The sequence below is a fragment of the Acartia tonsa genome, chromosome 1 (genome assembly GCF_053477335.1).
Source record: "Acartia tonsa isolate MP-2025a chromosome 1, ASM5347733v1, whole genome shotgun sequence".
NCBI classification, from domain to species: Eukaryota; Metazoa; Arthropoda; class Copepoda; order Calanoida; family Acartiidae; genus Acartia; species Acartia tonsa.
The window spans coordinates 36,613,832-36,634,653 of NC_137260.1; the positions used below are offsets into that span (position 1 = coordinate 36,613,832).

Genomic DNA, 20,822 nt, shown 5'->3' on the forward strand with positions numbered 1-20,822 from the left:
TTTTAAAAGAAGCTTAGGTCTTAGTCTAATTATGTTTTTAAAAAATGAAATATTTTAAGTATGTAAGTAAAACCATTTTCAAACATTAATTTCATTTGTACACAATTTGATATCAAAACGTTAATAATTATTTCTCGCATCGTAATATAAACAGCTTTTCGCGGATATAAAAATGTACAATCATAAGATTTAAACCATTTTTTTAGCCCCGAGGTGCCGAAGGTTTCAATCTAATGATTGTACATTTTTATATTCGTAGAAATCTGGATATAATACGATGCTAGACATAGTTTTTTCCTATGGGTGAGAATCGGTTCTTATCCACCGGATTCGAATGAAGAATACGAGAAAATGGTTTCTACTACTACTGTGTGCGACATTAATAATTTAGAAGGGGGAATGCGTGTTCCAAAAAATCGCAAATACTTTTTACATTTAGCATCATAGATACCAAACTATACAATGCACGTTAAAAATGTTTGTCATTTTGAAAACTAGAGGAGATAAGCTTTCCATTGGTATGTCTAACATTTTTTTAGGATAACTATGGGCTGAGCAATAACAGTTTTAAAAAGCCTACCCTAACATTTTTTACCTTATTTTTAGAGGATTTTAGGCGAAAATGAAAAAAAAATATTTTGCGGATTTTCTCAAAAAGACCCCAAAATAAAATTTGATTTTACCTTTTCCAGTATACCAAGACTTGTGACTTTAAGGCTGTGCAATCCGCTTAAATCGGTATTTTTAAAAACCTGGAATTTTTTAGCCTACCCGTGACCATGCAAGCAAAGTCAGGACTTTTAGACAAAGGTCTTAAGTTAAAAAAGTTGTTTATCTGTTTGATATTATTTAACCTAATACCCTGAGTTTTTGGACAGAAAAGAAGACATTGGTCGGACCTGACGTTAAAGTGTAAACGTACAAGGTAAGATTTTGCCCCAGGCAAAATTCACTGAAAAGGACATCTTTAAGTGTTAAAGTGTTAAAGATATTATAGAGATATAAAACAACTCACAGAAAAAAAATTATAAAAATCTTTGAAATTTGATATTATAGTGTAGTTTTGTCATTCAACTTATTTTATATTTTCTAAATTTAAAAATTCAAAAGCTTTTTACCTATCAATATTTTACTTACTGATGCATCTAAGTGTCTCTCCACAGTGCCTTCGAAGGTGCTTTGACTTAAGTGTCAGAACCTAAATTGGGACATAGTGCATTTCATTACCCTAGGTTAGGTAACTTCATTTCACTTTTCAAAAAAATCTAAAATGCAGCGGTTTTTGAGAAAATTAGATTTAAAAATTTCTAGTTAAATTTTCACCCACTAGGAGTTACCGCATAATCATGACAAGAAAATCAAAGATTATTTATTTAATATTTTGAACAACTTTGCTTTTATAAAGTCAGTCATAAAACCTCCCTATATATGATTTATTTAAGGCTGAATTTCTGTGACCTTAGCAAAGCAATTGATAAAAATAGCCATTAATTACATCACTTCAGGAGTGGTTTTATGAAGAAATTTATTAGAGCAAACTTGTTCAAAATTAAAAATAAATAATCTTTGCTTTTCTTGTTATGATTATACGGTAACTCCTAGTGGGTGAAAATTGAACTTGAAATTTTCAAATTTAATTTTCTCAAAAACCGCTGCATTTTAGATTTTATTGAAAAGTGCAATAAAGTTACCTAACCAGGGTAATGAAATGCACTATGTCCCAATTTAGGTTCTGACACTAAAGTCAAAGCACCTTAGAAGGCACTGTGTCTCAGACATATCAAATAGAATGTGTCTTTGAACCATTTTAGTCTTATTTTATTTACAAAACATTACAATTCATACCAACCATAAAACCAAAGATTAATTATTTAAACAATAATCTAATACCAAATTGTATTAAGTTGTTAGAGTTTTTTTTTGTCTAATGCTTAATAAGATCTCAATAGCTACTAAACCGATTGGGTTTCTTTATTTTTAATAAACTGCATGCACATAGCTTATTTTATTTTTATATTTAAGTCTGTGAATGGTATAAACCTTTCAAATACCTAACCCCTAGGCCGGGGTTAGGAGCGTAGCCGCTAGCACGAAAAAGAACCAAGAATCAAAGAGAATTTTCATAGTTAACAAGAGAAAGAGGGAGTATAAGAAAGAAATAGAAAGTTTATAAAAGAAATTAATTTCCAATTCCTTTTGATTGTTTGCTCCTGAACTGAACTAGAACCAAACTCAGTCTGGTGACGTCTAGATTTATATAAATACATAGATAGATAAATAAATAGAATACATACTACATCGTTATTTTAAAAAATGAATAGAAAAATAGACACAAAAAATATAAGTAACAAATTATTAAGCTCGTTACATGATCTTATAAGATTGGTATATAGTTGGATATAAAATAGGTAGTGAAAAGAATTATACAAGAAATTGACGGAAGATAGATATGATTATGTTTATAGAAAATTTTTTTAAAATAAATAATTTGAAAGATTGATAGATAGATGAAAAATATTTACCTAAGATATTGTTTAGCCTGTGAAATCATTCTTAATTTCTTTTCCAGTGGCCATGTTTGATACTTTGCATTTTCTATAACCTCTCTAAAATATTAATTTTCATATTAGTATGATTGTAAATATTTTATACTGAATATTTTAGTAAGTGAACAACAAGAGGTCTATTGGTGTGATTAGGCAAAATAAATTGTTTAGGTAATAGCCAAGACTCAATTATACAAAAGTAAAGCACAGTGAACATATACGCGCGAAAAAGATAGATTTTTTGCAAGTATTCTCCGATCTGATTTTACTTTTTTGTACCATTGTTCAGCCGAACGTAGGTTGTGTCTGTGATGACAGCTGCTCAAGTTAAAACTGTGGACAAATTTTAGAAAGCCTTAGAGTTGGCATAAACTTAAATTAACTACAAGATTTAGGTAAAGTAAGAGGAAGTGAGTAAAAAAATCCTGAACCCCATTAAAATAGCTGAAATCCAGCCATGGTCACTTTACCTGTGAAGTTTTAATGTTTCAGCCGTAGATTCCGTGGTAGCAGCAGATACTGGCCGTGATTTCAATGACTGTATGAGTTTCTCTCCACTCGCTATGCTGCTGTGGTAGCTACCAGCTGAGGATAAACGTCGTCTTCCCTTTCTGTTCTTTCGCTGTCTGTACAAATATATTTTTTTTCATTGTGCAATTATAATAAGCTTCGCAGTTTTTGAATAGAAATGCATTTCACGAACACAGTGATAGTGTCTGACTGATTATGACGTAACAAAAAAAAATTAGCCAATTAGAGGCCGTTATTGACCGATGGTAAAATTTATAGTGGCCTCTCATTGGCTAATTTTTTTTGTTACGTCATAATCAGTCAGACACTATTACTGTGTTCGCATTTCACCTTCAACTATTTTCTAAACGATTGATAAAAAACTTATCAACTTCCAAAAAGAAGTCATATGTGTAATTAATATCTATTAATAATGGCGTAATATAAGTAATTAATCTTTTTATATGATTACTTATAAATAAGATCACATTTTGCTGAAAACTTTACTCATTAAGATAAACTTAGTTTTCATTAATTGGAATAAATAGTTGATGTACTTTTTCATATTTATCCATTGCGCCCAAAACATTTAGGTGGTCTTCTATTCGAAGTGAGAATGAAGCAAAAAATTGATGAAAACCATCCCAATACTCTTGTATTTAAGATGGTTTTAAGCTATTTCTTAACCATATCCCACGTTTAATACAAAGTTCCTAAATGCTAATAGTATACCCCCCAATAGTAAAGATATAAGTAAGAAGACAATTCGATTTAAGGAGGGAGAAGATGTTTGAATTTATTTGACTCACTTTGTTTCCATGATTTCAGTCAAGCTTGAACTGTACTCTTCTAATTTTTCCTCGCCTAAAAATTTACAAAAATATAAATTGTTCTAAGCATTTGAGCTAATTGTGATAGTAAAAAAATACACAGACCACAAATGCATCTTTACTTTATGAAAGGTTTTAAAAGTTATATTCTTTTAAATATTAATTGTCAAATTTTTTATATCAGAAGACTATAATAGAAATAGATAAATAATGTGCAATATCATGCCGAAACTGTTATTTATTAATAAAATATTTGCTGAAACCCAATTAAACTAGGCTCTATTTTTGGCTGGCAAAGAGATAATAATATTTAAATTTTTATCTTTGTTGTCATATCCCTTTCTTTATTTATACCTGGAAGACTGTCCTGATCAGGAACTGGAATAAATACAAGATCTGGGCTTTCAGCCAGGCGGGAAGCTGTTGGAAGTACACTTGGACTTGGAGACCTATTTATGTAAATAAATGTAACTTCCAAAGACGACCAATGAGGAGGGTTTCCCAAATTTTCTTTTGGAGGTTACTGATCAAAAAGTGTCTCTATGAGGGAAATACCTTAGAGGATTAAAATTAAAGAGAGGAAAGGGGTGAAGGAGACTACACAATTTACCTCCAAAAAAATATACAGCATAGTATTAGTCATCACTAACCGTAATAAATATATTATTTTCATGGTCGGTATAAATGACAACATGAATAGTTTACACATGCTAAAAAAAAAACATTTATTATTATCTTTACTAATAATAATTTAAAGACAAAAAAGTTTGGGTCGTGTAAAGAAGAAAAAGTTTTTAAAAGGGTACACATTACTTTCCTAGGTTTAGGCTAGAATCGATTTTTAAGGTGTCTACAGAATCTTCTTGGCATTTTTTACAAATAACTCGACACAACCTAGGGTCTATATCTGATAATTCAAGTATTTTATAAGTGTATTTTGCATTTTCAAGTAAAACATCTGAAAATTTGTTGTTATGGAGGTTGTTACGGAGGAATAGCGGAGGGAGAGGGGAAGGCGAGCTTGCAGCATATTTAAGCGGTGGCACCACATGCAGATAACTTATTTTGATCCGCCATTTTTTGGCGGTTACCGGCAGGCGAAAGTGGCACCAACATCAACCACAGTCCAGCAAGAAGCGGCTCTGCCTCACCTGGGCCGCCAAAGAGAAATCATCTAGTTCGCTAAATTCAGCAAAGATGTTCACCCGTAATAATGAAAATATTATTGTTATTAATAAATATATATTAATTATATAACTTTTTATCATGTAATATGATTTAATAATTAAAAATGTCTATGTGATTATCTCATAACAGGATTGAAAGAGTTATTAAATAAAAGTTCTTATTATTATTATTATTATTATTAAATTTAGCTTTAAACGAACGAAAATACTTGAAATATTAGAGATAGACCCAAGGTTGTGTCAGGTTATTAGGAAAGCATGAATAGACGCTTCTATAAACACCTAAACACCGATTTTAGCTCAAACCTAGCCCATTTGAGGTCAAATCTTTGAAAGGTAATTTCTGCCCTTTTTCGGAAAAACTTCGTCTCTTTATATTACATAGCCCTATCGTTTTTTTAGATAAAAAATATTTGACTTAAAAAATTTTGGTATGAAATCTTAACTTTTGATATTGCATATAATAAAAAAAAACTTACCCATAGGAAACATAAGTATCGGCTCCTCCATCTTCTACATCACCTAATTTTTCAAGTGCGTCAAACGCTTTAGTAAGTTCAAAACAACATAAATTGATATAATAAGTAATAAAAAATTTGAAATGGTTATTAATTGTTAGTAAATCAATATTAAAATATTAGTTTTCATATTTCAGAGGAATTTTGAAAATAAGAAATAAAATTTTTGGTCTGAAGTAAGGCAACGATAGTTAGGACAATTGTCATTTTTCTGCAAATGATTTCTTTGAACCTACTATAAAGCATAAATAGGTACTACGTGGATGGTTTAAGGTACAATTTTTTAAAAATTTTGTCTAACCTGAATCTACGGAGGTAGACTCCTTGATAACATTAATCTCGGATGTTTCAGCAACAGCAGGATTTGGATTACCAGATGGATCCATTACTACATCTCCTAGTAATGTATTATTAGGCCCAAAGATGAAGAAAATAGCAAAATTTATTTTAATGATAAAGTTATAAAATGAATATGGTAAAAGAAAAAGATATGTATAAGTGAAACTGTTACCCAGAACAAACGTAACAGAAAGTCTGTCAGTTGACGGGGCAGGGGATGCTGGTTCGATACCAATTGATGGTCGCCTGAGAATGCTTCCTGTTCCCATCTTTTTCCTATGGTTAATTTACATATTGATTTATCTTATTTTGCATGGTGAAAATGTGTCTTTCTATAAAAGAATAAACAAATCTTAGTAGAATCTTAAACATGAATATGATAACATATGATTATTGAAAAGAGGCCACCTCAGGGTTTGTAAACACTGATAACATCACAGTAAGTATATGTATAAGATAATGTTTTTTACCTAATATCCTGAACTCCTAGAGAAGCATTTGATTCCCTTCTTTTAGTTGCTTCATCTTGATTAGTGGAAGATGATTTGGGCTTTTCAGAATCCTTTTTATCTGTAATGAATGAATAATAAGCCCTTGTTTCTATTAGTCTTTCTATTTACTTGCAGCTACGCCCCTAGAGGGTAAAGTCTACCCTCCCTTTTAACTTAAAAAAATTATGAAAGGGGGATATTTTTTAAGGGTTAGTCCTCTTGGTAGGGTGAATGTACCATCCCCAAAAATAGTTGAAAACCTTTCAAGGACAAATGAAAAGCTTCCTTGCAAAGGAAAACCAAATCGCTGAAGCGATTTGTAAAGTCTTAAGCTACAGATTTGCAGCCAGACAGACAATCGATACTTTAATATAAGGACAACTATTTACCTCCATCTGCAAGATTCTTTTCCATATCCTCGACTTGAACTTCTATTTCCTCCATTTTATTGTCTATGTCAGACCAACTCATTTAGAATCTGATGTAAAGTTATGAATTTAAAACAATTTACCAAAAAAAAACAAGAAAAGCAAAAAAGATGGTTAGACATTGTAAAGTAAATTGTAAAGTATCAGAGACCAAAAATTACGTAATATGTAACTTAAAACTGTTAATGAAAAATTTTGTTCATACCAATCATAAATCAATTAAGACCCCCAAGATAACTAATAACAGAACGTTTTTATATATATGGGGCTCTCTATATTTTTTGGTCGAATGTCCTTGCCCTCCTTGTAAAAAAGGTACTTTTGGTCAGGGAAATTTTCAGGTTATGTCTCATACATGTGAAACCGAACGTATTGAAATGAAAACATATTTGTATGTCAAATGTCAAATCCCATCCTACACCATTCCCAGAAAACAAATCAAAACTTAGAGTGTAATGATAGTATGATTTGTAAAACACGCTATGCTTGTTGGAAATTAACTAACATTAACAACAAAACACAAATTTTGTCCTCACATACATAAATTCAACAACCTACTAAGACATAAAAAAGGTTTATCTAGTGCTTATATAAAAAGATTATAGCATAACTTTTTTGTATGAATAAAAACTTTTGTATAATTGTTTTTAATCGATTAATATAGTATTTATTTATTATTAAATGAATTAATTTTGAAAAGAAATATATATCCCTGTAAGGGAAAATTATATGTTGAACAAATTTAAGCCCCGCCCAACATTAGGTTAGATTATATGTCTACACTGTAGGAAATAAATACTGTATTAAAAGTTTTATGACACAATATAGTACTAGAGTATATTCCCTACAACATTCTATCGTGTAAAGTAGTAAGTTTTTTTTGCCTGTAGCAAAGAAGTTCCCTAACCGCAGTACCAATATGGTTCTCATTTATAGTTATGCCTTTTATGCCCAGGGAAGGGTTACAACAATTTAGCAGGAGTGCATCTCTACCCTCCCAAGAAAAATCACCCATAGAAAATATAATATTTAAGCTTTCTAGGACAATTACCCCAGATGTTAGGGACGCAACCGCTAGTGGATAATAAATAGTATGATTTATCGTCCAAGTCTTACTATTACTGTTTAAAGAATTGTACTATTCATATATCTATTTTAATTCCTTTAAACATTGTAGTAAAAATAAGGTCTATTAACTTTTTAGCCTATATATGGAAAAATAAAATTCATTAAACGTAAGTAATAATAAATGTTTTTAACCCAAAAGTATTTACAGTGTGTTTAGGTTATATTGTATTATATCTCTGTTGGTTCCTGTAAAACATAATACTATAATTAGGTATTCTAACTTTCAAGGCAATTTGCTTTTAATCCTTTGTAGGTATACTAGTGGCTTCGCCCCTAGCCTCTAGAGGCTTTGCCCCAAGAGGTATAATTACATCTTCTATTACTTACCCAGCAGGAAAACATTTTGCGATTAAATTCGCAAAATTCATAAAATTCGTAAATTTCGTAAAATTCGTTAAATTCATAAAATTCATAAAATTCGTAAACTTTGTAAAAAAAAAAAATGGGGGGGGATTTTTTTGTTTTTGGGGGGGTTGGGGGTGTCCCACCCCCCAAGAAAATAGCTTAAAACCACCGCAGGACCAATAGGTATACACCCTGAAGAGTAGAATCCGATCGGTTCAGTGGTTACTGAGATGGACGGACGGACGGACGGACAGACAGACAGACAGACATCGTTCTACTTTGTATTATAGATAAACTGTAACTCTAGTAATAGCGAAGATATATTTTTGTGTGTTTATGCTGGTCTGGAAAGGTGAGTCTGATGAAGGACCATGCGTAAGTGTGCAGGAATTTATAGAGACTTGTTTAAAAGCAGTTATAAACATTTAAATTAGAGATGTGGCGGATAGACTGATAAACGGACATACGGCAATTATTATAAGGTTATTACTAAGTGTTCAGTGATAATTGTAATTACTCTATTTTCAATGAAAATCAATTTTCTTATTCTATAATTATATTTCAGATCAAATCAAAGATTAGAAAGAGTTGAGTTTTATTAAATAAGCTAAGTTGTATAAGTATATTTTTAATCAAGGATGACTATATCCATTAAATGTAACAGTAGAACCGATGTAATATTATAGAGTGGCAGTGATAAGAAAAAAAATGGTAATAGTCCCTTTCGTAACATCGCCCCATAAGGGGCAATTCGTCGTATTTTTAAAATGGCTTTTTATAGGTTATTTTAGTTTAGGTTAAGTTATATTGGGTTAGGTGATTGCCCCACAGGGTTAGGTAATTGGCCCCGCAGCAGGGGCTAGAAATATGAAAAAAGCTACTGTGAAAAATACGAAGAATCGCCCCATAAGGTGCGATGTTACGAAAGGGACTATACCCGAAAAATTATTTATCTAGAAATTGATATTAATTAGTAATAAATTGAGTCTGCCTAATCATCATAGGAATCGCCACTCGAAAAACAACATAATATGATGATTGATATCATTATTGTTGGTTTTAAGAATATTATCTTAAAAATAAACATATTTTAATATCGTTAGGACGTCCTAATAGTGGTTATAATCACTTTCCGAATTGTACCCAACTCATAATTGATACAAGAATCACTAGTTTAAAATCGATATAACGATTCAATATAGTCTAAAATAAAGATCAGACCTGAAACGGCTGATATTATCTCAAACCTTAAAGTTAATTGTTGGCTCAGTTTTGACCATAACTTGCCTTTCTGAAAATAGGTAGTTGAGCCTATTTTATTTTATTTGTATTATACGTGATTTTTCACTTTAAAAGTGTTCGTTTAAGCAGAGCTTTTCTATAATTATGGTTGGTCTGTGCGTCTGATTGCCCGTTTGTCCCAATTGTTGGGCATGTTAGAATTTTCCGATAGATTTAAAACTTTAAACGATGATCCATAAAACAGTAAAGTGCGATACCAACCAGGGAGTAAGGGAGGGGACAATGGATCGAATATTCAATTTTTAGGAGTCTCAGACTTTGGGGACTGGCTTAAAGGGAACATGCAAGAATTTAGCAGTTTCTAACCAATCTTGGGGACCAATTATGAATGACGTCACGCAAAATCATGCATAATCTCGCGGCAAACTAGCGCGTCAACAAAAAGATAAACAATAACAAGCAGACAGAATATTTTGATTTTGAAAATTATTTTGTAAATTGAATCATTACATTTTTTAAAAGCGAAGCTTTTCTATAATTATTAAAAGCGAAGCTTTTTTATATTTAGGATTGGTCCGTCCGTACGTCCGTCCGTCCGTCCGTCCGTAACGGATAGCTTTTTTCGTTAATTTAGACATGTTAGAATTGTCCTATCGATTTCAAATTTTGCATGGCGATTCTGTTAGTAGTTAGGTACGATTTAGAAAGCGTAGCAACTCTATAATCATTACCAAAATGTCCGTACGTTCATTTTAAACATATTGATTTTTTTTACTTTTTTAAATAGCTTTTTTCGTTAATTTAGGCATATTAGAATTGTCCTTTCGATTTAAAATTTTGCATGGTGATTCCTGTAATAGTTAGGTACGAGTTAGAAAGCGTAGCAACTCTATAATCATTACCAGAATATCCGTACGTCCATTTTAAACATGTTGATTTTTTTACATTTTTAACAACAAATTTGTATGTGACCTAATTATCCGATTGGTCTAATTTTTGGTATACTGATTCCTAGGACAACAAAGTACAATATCATAAGCAAAGCAACTCTATAATCAAGTCCTAAAAATGTAAATATGTCCATAATCATTATCATGTATAAAGCAGTTTTTCAACAAATTTACTTACAAGTTTGCTTTGACTCTTATACATTCGCATTCTGATTATTCAGTTCTGACATTATACAAGTGTTTATGTCCGTTTGTCCTTCCATTTCAGAGCTTCGCTTTTATGGATGTTGTCATCCTTGTTATATCTAATTCTTGTTTAATGTTAATTCATTCCGATTAGTGCGTTGTAGAAAGAAATTATATTAAGATTATTAGTTATTATGAGCAAAGCCTTCCTATAATTAGGTCCCGCACATTTGTACGTCCGTAACGGTTAGCTCTTTTCGTTACTTTAGACATGTAAGATGTTTCTTATTGATTTAATGTAAAGGCAAACGTTTTTTTGTCTTTAGCTTAATATTTCTGTAATTAATGATCCGATTAATTTCAAAAGAAGGTGTATCAACTTTTTTTTTATAGCTAGCCGGTTCTTTTAGTAAGTAGTAGATGTAAAATTTTTCATAGAATTCAGATATGCAATCGGTTTTTTTGTAGACCTCTTATTTTTTAAGTAATTTAAGTTTTTTAAAAAAATAATTAAGTCGGTTTTAAGGTACTAAAACGCAACAAAATAAAAGAAGAAAATGGCCAGTAAGAACAAAAATAGTAAGATCTTTAATTTGACACCTTACTTTTAAAATTCTGTTGAGTAATTATTGAAAAAATCTATTTTTCTAACCTTGGTTTAATAAAAACTTTAGACCTAAATATTTTCTCAAACAGACATAAAAAACATGGGTTCATATATACCTTTAGAATCAGAAAAATATTACGAATCCATTGTAAGCAAAATTGAAAAAAAGTAAAAAAATTAAAAATTAAACAAATGGCCAATTGTATTTTTTGTTCAGGCAACACTATCGTCTTCCCTTTTTTACCCCCTCTTTACCCCCTTCCCATTTTTATACTCAATTCAAGAATTAAGACGTTGCCTGTACAATATAATATGATATTTTCATATAATTCCTTTTATTGTAGTTTATATACTATATTGTAAACTTTTTTTTTCAATTTTGCTTACAATGAATTCGTAATATTTTTCTGATTCTAAAGGTATATATGAACCCATATTTTTTTACCTGTGAAATAATAAAATTAATGTCAAAGTTTTTATTCTCGTGGGTTTAAAAAAATCGATTTTTTCAATAATTACCTGACAGAATTGAAAAAGTAAGGTGTCAAATTAAAGATCTTACTATTTTTGTTCATAATGGCCATTTTCTTTCTTTTTTTTGTTGCATTTTAGTACCTTAAAATCGACTTAATTTTTTTTTAAAACTTAAATTACTTAAAAAATAAGAGGTCTACAAAAAAACCGATTGCATATCTGAATTCTATGAAAAATTTTACATCTACTACTTACTAAAAGAACCGGCTAGCTATAAAAAAAAAGTTGATACACCTTCTTTTAGGGAAAATTCACGAAGTCCTGAGTTGTTCAAGGTTTGTTTATCATTAAAATCTCAAGATGGTGTTATTTTATTTTTCTGTCCTGGATGCTAGGAGCGCAGCTACCAGTTATCCTAAGATATGTTACTTAAACCTTAAGATCTTTAAAATTAAGATGTACTTATGTTCTCAACTATTTTATTATGTAGTATGAAATTTTGACGCAAGGTATCTCATTTTTATTTCGTTAAATGAAATAACTTAAGTTAAAAGTTCTGTAGGAAGGTAATTGTTTTAGTAAGTTTTGTAATGTAATTATTTAAAGGCTTTTTCATGTCTAAGCTTTTTAATCAATACAATAAAAAAATTTGGGTAAAAGAAGTTGTAAAAGTAAAATGGTATGTTTCCTTAATTTTCCGAAGTTTAAATAACAATTATGGAAATGAATTGTAAACAAGGGATTTGATCTCTAGAATCTAAGGCTTGTAGTAAAGCATCAGTTTAAGGATGGTGCATTTCGAATTCAAAAAGTCAAAAATTTCCACTAAAGGTTGCTATATTGCAAATACTTGTTTAATCTGGAAATATCTGGGTTTTCAACCTTAAAGGGTCACAACTATAAAATTGAATTAACTGCCCATTGTCCCCTCCCTTACTCCCTGGATACCAACTCTGTTTAAACTCTGTTTAACTTAAACATTTACTTTTCCCTTTTTATAAACAATATTTTTATATTCTACAAGCGGCAGGGGTGTAAATCCTTGTCAATATGGCTGTAGAAGGTTGGACACCTAGAAGGGTGTATCCAACCTCCTTCTGCACGCATCTGGTTCAGTAGTTTTAAAAATCTTACGCTATAAACAAAAAAGCTTACTACTTTATACAATAGGATAATAGCAACATATAATTCACATGATTTTTTAATTTGCATTAATATCAAACAGTTTGCAAAAGATTATTCCAAAATTTTTATTCATATTTCTATATAATGCTAATACTTTATTTTTTTCGTTTTTTGACATCTTAATACATAATATGTTATGGTTCGCTTTTATGGATGTTGTCATCTTTGTTTAATTATGTTTAATTTACTATAAGTTTAGTACAATTTTTACTTTTATTAAAGTTCATACATCAATAATGAATAAACAACATGTTAAGATGATATTCGTAATAAAGATCTAAAAAATATAATAAATATAGCTTGATGACAAGAGATGCGATAAAAAATTAAGATTTTTATCTTTTAAATATAATTCGTTATGAAGCAGCAGTAGTTACTAATTTCAAATGTTATGGTTAATAATGATTTCTACAAGTAACCAATATGAGGCTTCCAAAAAAATATCAGTCCAATAGTTCCCGAGGTCTTAATAAGCAAATAAATAGCACTTCCATGATTTTATACAAATACAAATAGCCTGTCCTTGTCCAACCTTTCAAGAATCTAAATCCCTGTTCATTACATATTTGATGTTCAAAAATTGTATTAGATTTCCGGAATCTGCATTTACCACACAATGAAGAGTAAAAGGAATTACCAAAAAGGATTGTCAATACTGATAATAGTTATTTATCGCATCGTATTATAAACAGATTTCCGCGGATATAAAATGTACCATTATAAGATTAAAATCTGTTTATTTTTCCCTGAGATGCCGAAGGCGCGGGCTAAAAAAATGGTTTTAATCCTAAGATTGTACATTGTATATACGTAGAAAATTGCTATGCTAGACATATTTTTTTTCGTATGGATAAGAACCGGTTCTATTCCACCGGATATTACTCGGTTTCGAATAAATAAGAGAAAAGATATTCTGCATTGTTTGATTTTTTTATATTTCTTTTCAAGAAAGATTTGAGGGTTATTTTTAGCGCTTTTTTCTTTTTCTAACTTATAATATAAACAGATTTTCATTTTAACTTAGTAAAAGGTGATACTCATAACACAAATAATTTTTGCATTAAATTAAATTATGGTACTGGCTGAGGATTTTATTTTACGAATGTTTTTAAAAAATGAAGACAAATATGATGTTTTTTTATGCCAATTTTTTTCTTAAATACCTTTTTCCTAATTATATTCAGACTAATTTATATTTTTTTCAATATTTCATTTAATCTGATAAAGTGATTTTTTAGGTTTGAGTAATTTTACTATACATCAATATATTCTTTTTGGAATAATAATAATAGAGATACGCTTTTAGAGATACATCAAAATCGTATTTCATTCTGCGTTTACATTTAAAAAAAATCTGATGTCCAACAAAAGCAATTTTGAAAGGAAAGAAGTCAATCTGTTGACTAAAAAATTACATATAATATTGATAGGCCAATAAGTTTAATCTGGGTTTTAAGTCTTATATAATCCTTATCATAAGAAATTGGACCCAATATCATAAGTATTTTGAATCAAGATAAGAGGTAATGGGAATCTTCACTGCTAATTTTAATACAAGCATGAAATATCAAAATACAATAATTTCTCTATGGCCAAAGGTAGATTTACAAGAAACTTAAGCAGAATAGATTTAATTTGAAAAATTATATTTTCTTTGTAGCAGAAGCTGGTATCTCTTAATAAAGGGGACAAATTTTATAACGTTTGAACAAACCATTTGGATTTATGTCATATTTCCTTCTATTGTGACATCAATCATGATAATTGGTCGAAAATTTTTGATTTTTCTCTTATTTTACCAGCGTCTTCACTTTATAGCATAACTAGCGGCTACGCCCCTAGAGGCCTCTAGGGGGACTTGAGGAGAGAGTCGAATTTCTTATTTTAGATTTTAAAAGAAAAAGTAAAAAAAAAATTTTGGGGGGGGTTGGGGGTGTCCCACCCCCCAAGAAAATAGTTATAAACCTTCCCGAGACCTATGAGAAGCTACCCTGTTAAGGAGAACCCGATCGGTTCAGCGGTTAGCGAGATCCTTCATTACAAACAAACAGACAAACACACAAACACACAAACAAACAGACAGACATCGTTCTACTTTGTATTATAGATAGACAGAGAGAAACTTAGTGAATTGCCCAAAAGTATGAGGAATAAGATAAATCAAAATAAGGTTATCAGAACTGATCTAGAATAGTTATCTATGACAACATATAATAAACAAATTTCCGTGGATATAAAAATGTATAATTATAAGACTAAAACCAGTGTTTTTAGCCCCAAGATGCTGAAGACACAGTATAAATAACTGGTTTTAATCTCATGAAGAAGAATGGCTCAGAACCAGTTATAATTCATTGGTTTATTCATCGGTTCCAAAGCAATGCTGGAAATTAAATTTTAAAATTACTTCATTTACTGAAAATTCTTCTACACAATACCCCATTCTGGTATTCTTATTCATACAATTTCTAGAGTTCGCTATCATTTATTATCTATGCAAATTTAATTTTGCTTGCAGACCAGAATATTCTAAATATTTACACACACCAGGTAAAAAAAAAGAATATCCTATGCAAGTTTTTACAGAACCTTTATGTAGAGTAAAATTTTTATTTATAATTATGTTTTGTTCATTAATTATTTGATACTAAGAAGGCAAATAAGATAATTTAACATGAAAAAAATGATAGTCTCCCTATTTCTTTTTATAATTAAACTTGCGGCTACGCCCCCAGAGGCCTCAAGGGGCTCTTGAGAAGGGGGGAGTTAAATTCATTAACACTTTTTAATTTAGATTTTAGAACTAATTTTTTTTTTTAGGGGTAATTTTTTCCTAGGGACGATTCCTCTTTGGAGGTTGGTGGTATCCTCCTCCTAAATAGTTATAAACCTTCCCAGACCCTATGAGAAGCTACTCTGTTAAGGAAAACCAAATCAAGTCAGCGGTTAGCGAGATCCTTTATTACAAACAGATACACAGACAAACATCACATTACTTTGATATAAGGATTTTCAATCATTTTAGATAAACTTTTTAAAAAATCAGTGATCTAATCTTGTCTTAGAAGATATAACTTTACAGGATCTTAGCAATTGGTCAGTCTCCCTTATTAAATATAAATGAAAAGTTTATCAGAATTGCTAATTAAAAAAAATGATTACTTAGGTCTTTTACATCATTCAATAAAATATATTATGTTTTTTGGTTTACTATGACAGTCTGTTAATTTTGGGTTTGTATGTGAAATTGAGTGTGCAAGGCTGTGTGTGTGTGTGTGTGTGTGTGTGTCCATGCATGGGCAGTGCATACCCAAATGTGTGATGTATTCCTTGATGAAGAGATTAAATGAAGATAAGGTGCATATAATGTACCTGTTTGTTTAAAGGAACAAGGTTGCCAAGTTTACATTGCAGTAGTGCTGTCAGTACTTTATGTATATATATTTCATTGCATTATACAAAATTTTTATTCATTGCAAAAATAAAAGTATCACTAAAGTTCATTCTTAGTTTGAAATGATAGCATAAAAGATTATGGTGCAAAATAAATAAATAAAACAAATATCCTCATTTCTCGCCTGTTAGCCTTTGTCTTAAAAGTGTGATATGATTTTTAAAATAAAATAGAAAAACACAAACTCCCAACGGATAGCATTGGTTTCAGACAAACAAACAGATATCTTTCTTACTATTGAAATTATTGATTTGTATTATCTCTATTGTATTTTACAAGTTTGTAAATGTACTTCTATATTTGTTAAATCTATTGGTATGTGCAACGCATACCTGGCACCTTATACAGTGAGGATATATAAATTATTTTGATTTAAAAGATTGTATAAACCTATTATGGATTCGTATTAATAAACAGGGCTCAGCAACTAGAGCTACAATTAGCTCTGTGACTTACAAAAGCCTTATCTTCAACCGCGAGGTATTCATACGCTATCACGCAGCTACTGCCACCTCAGCCACAGCTATCCTAAGCTTACAAGTTTAATAAACTTCAACCAGCCACACACTTAACCGAATAATTCTTAGACGAGCATATTTTAAGCAGATTTTATACTGAAACAGCCGCAACTAGTTTTCGGGAAAGCTGATGGGCTGGGTGGAATAATCAGCCACACTAAACGAAAGCCACAGAGCCTATTATAAACAATGTAAATCCAGATATATAGTTATATTGCATAAAAAATAAAGTTTGCTAACATACAAAGTCAACATTACATTGATAAATCACTACCTCTGACAACTAAAACCGTTATAGGCTATTTGTTTCCCTAAAGACTAGTGATGTAGCCACTAGCATGAATAAGTTAAGATTAGTCGATTAATTTGACTGTCATCAGATGAAATGCCTCACTGTTCTAACACTTGCAATACCTTGATTTCACTTTACTTTATGCAAACACAAGATACCATTATTTTAACTCCCCCACTCCCATCCTCTTTAAACCGGCTCTCCCTTTTGGTATTTCCCATTTTACACACCCCGCATGACCTTGCCCCTTTTAAGCCATCTTGAAATCTTAAGCATACATATTGTGTGTATATTTTCACATTTTCCTGCTAAATTCTAAAATTCAGAAAAGACAATTGTACTTAAATATGTGAAAACAAAATAAATTTCACATACATATTTTGTTTTAAAAGAGAGGAGAAGTTTCTTTTTTATATAACATATTATATTTTAAGATTTTTCAAGTAAGGACTAAGTTCTAATAATGTGCAATGTCATAAGCAGTTAAGTAGTTAGCAGCTTTTGTAGTCTTGACTTTTTCCCAAATTGTAATTCATCATATTTGTAGAATGGTTTTCTAAGTTTATTTATAAAACAGAAACTATATAAACAGCTATTATCGATGATCGGAGAAAGTCGCCTGAATAAAAATCTGACGTCATAAAAATGAGGGATGAAGAGAGGAGGAGTTGGAAAGAAAACCCCTAAAAAAGAGATGGATAATCACTCATTTTTATGACGTCACATGCTGGTTCGACTTTCTCCCCTCCCAAATTATCGTCTTTCAGTCACAAAGCTTTTTGTCATTCTTTATTAACACTATGCGATCAAATGAAAGTTAAGCACTATATCTACAACAAACCTGTGGGGACAGATGTATGTTTTTCAATATCCAAAAATATCATAGCTTAAATCCTTATAAACGTTCAGGTATAGATTAAAATCTAAACTAAACTAATTTGTATAAAACATCCCGACGGATAGTACATAGTTAAGATAAAATACATATTTTACATCAAATATTTTTGAACTTGAGGAAAGCCATTCATAAAATTGTTGGCTTGTTTATTTTTATACGAATTTAAACTCAATTTAATTTCCACACAGACAAACCTTGTGAACTTTCCATCACAAATGTAAAACGGAGATATGGAGCTGAAATAGAGCGTAAACACTGTGAAAGTGAATATTTATTTTAAGTTTTTGCCATCTCGACTCTGGTGGGGTGTTTGGTGTGTGTGAGTCTGAACTCAGAATTTTACCAAGGTTATAATATGTACAGGATTGGACTACCTCTACTTTTAACCAACAAAGCGTGATCTGCAGAGCTTAGCATCTCTCACAATGCAACTATGTATCATGTATCTTAAACAGAGGTGTGCAGAAGGGGATGTATATCTTTCTCAATTGATTTTGTCAGGGATATATTCATTCCCTAAATGTCAACCTCATTACACCCCCCTTGACATGGGCCTACACCCCTCTAAAACAGCCAAGGGGTGTTAAAGTAAAAAAGTCACACCCTAAAGTTTTTTGGAAATAGGTATTTTTACACACTTTACAAAATAAAGCATGGACGTCCTGTTTTATATTTATATTGTAATGGCCTTTTGTTTATGTTAAAACAGTAAATAAGGTTGTCATACCCCTACCAAAAAATAAATATTAGAAAGATTTTGAAAAAGATAGTACAACCTTTCTTAGCAACCTTGACAAAGTGTAGCACACACTCCACTATACGACGAAGCTCAGAATGGAGTTGATTTTTCATCTTTTGTTGCCTAAAGCACTGTTAATATAAATCACATCTAGCAAATTTCTATATAACTACAAACATACACCAGAGAATAAGGACATAGCATTGTACATACAAGCACAAACACTGCGAAAGAAAATAAAACAATACAGTAATTGAAGGTTTTTGGCTATTCGAATTTATTATGATTATTATAACACCCTTACTAATTGGTACAGTCGAATTTCTAAGCTAATATTGTCAATACTATATGTTACATGAAGAGAGGTAACATTATAATTATACTTTGCAGGTTCAACACTCATAAAGCTAGAATATATTACAGTTTGTCTTTTTATAAAATAAAAATGTTAGAGTTTAAACGGTTGCTATTTATCTCTTGATTTATTTTTTACAGTGTTTATCCAATCACCTTTGATATCTATCTATAATTCTACTCAATTTTGTAGAATCAACAAAGTTGTGTATGTATGGTGGTCTAAGTCAACTTGTCTGCTACCAGAATCCTCTGGTAAACAGGGGTGCGAAGCTGGTGATGAGAAAAACAAAATATTTAACTATTTTAATTTACGGAAAAGGAGAATGATAAATTTTTTCGATTAACATATCTGATTTCAATTTTTATTGTAAATAATTTGCTTTTTCACCCACCCATCTAACGTTTTTTTTTATACTGAATACCCATTATTTGAATGTATCCATTAACTGTTTCATGGTTGTACCTAATTTTGTAGGTAATAAACAATAAAAGATAATTAAAACGTTTAATTTTGATATACATCTTATTCCTTGCTAAAGTTTACAATGTAGTTTTGGCTACGCATCTATGGAACTGATTACTTATTGATGGAGTTTTACAGTTCGTTTTAAATATCTTGATCAATCTTTCATTCCTATGTATTCCTATGAATTCCTATTTGGTCTTATGCAAGCAATCTCTTTTTTTATGACTGATTTTAAACAAACAAATGGAATTTAAACTATATTATTTCATGTTAAACAGAGAAAATTGGGCCGATGAATAATGAAAAGTTTTATTTTTATCTAGAATATGTGAAAGTATTTGATATGTTACTACAATTCAAATATTTTCATAAAATATGTTTTGAACCAAAGTCTAGGTAGCTGATTTTGAGAGTAAGCTTTATAGTTATTTTAAACAAGTCTAATCTTTAAAACTGAGGTTATTCTATAAATTTTAGCTATCGTATTGAAAACCACGAAACCTTTTACAATATAAATCATTACGTCTATTTTTTATATAAAATAAACTTTGAGTGGTTTTACAACAACGGAAAAAAATACGTAACCTTTTTACAAAACAATTCTTTAAGCCTTTTTTTCATATTCTGAATAAATATAATACAAGAAACGCCCCCCCCCCCCCCCCTATGAATTTTACTGTGGGTGGTGGGGCAACTATATATAGCACAAACAATAAGGCTTTTACGAAGACCACAACCAGGTCAATTCAACAATTTTTAATTCCTTTTCTAAAAGACAAATAAATCATATGATAAAATCTGTGTACATGAAAATATATAAATATACAATAGATAAAATCTGTAACTGTTGAGATTTAATTAATTAAAAGTTTAAGATAATATACTGACTGACTGACTGTATGGTGTTCTATGAAATCAACACATATAGAATTTATATCATTGACAAATTATTAACAACTATAAATCAATTATGATTAAGGATATTAAACAATAGACAATAAATCAAAGAACACCACCAATACATTATGTTGTATTTAAAAACTATCATTGGAAAAGTTTGGACAGTGCTAGTTTTTACTACTCTATTAAGATTTGAATGAACAACAATCGAATTTTTAAGCAAATTATTGAG

General features: G+C 30.4%; 1 protein-coding gene across 1 annotated transcript; it reads right to left on the reverse strand.

The window, feature by feature from the left end:
• Window positions 1–2,126: 2,126 nt before the first annotated feature.
• LOC145327337 (uncharacterized) lies at window positions 2,127–6,907 on the reverse strand. The gene is made up of 10 exons (XM_080170959.1): window positions 6,811–6,907; window positions 6,401–6,500; window positions 6,103–6,206; window positions 5,893–5,988; window positions 5,553–5,595; window positions 4,241–4,335; window positions 3,866–3,920; window positions 3,017–3,172; window positions 2,523–2,606; window positions 2,127–2,247 (listed from the first exon to the last, which is right to left on the reverse strand). The coding sequence occupies exons 1-10, from the start codon at window positions 6,890–6,892 to the stop codon at window positions 2,127–2,129; spliced, it is 936 nt and encodes a 311-aa protein (XP_080027085.1). The 5' UTR covers window positions 6,893–6,907.
• Window positions 6,908–20,822: the final 13,915 nt, after the last annotated feature.

Excerpts from the sequence above, each read along its gene's own strand:
- LOC145327337 (XM_080170959.1), bottom strand. The coding sequence starts at position 6,892 with ATGAGTTGGTCTGACATAGACAATAAAATGGAGGAAATAGAAGTTCAA. Across the intron at positions 6,207-6,400 it reads CTAGGAGTTCAGGATATTAG|GAAAAAGATGGGAACAGGAA; the intron begins GTAAAAAACATT and ends AATTAACCATAG. Across the intron at positions 4,336-5,552 it reads GATACTTATGTTTCCTATGG|GTCTCCAAGTCCAAGTGTAC; the intron begins GTAAGTTTTTTT and ends TTACATAAATAG.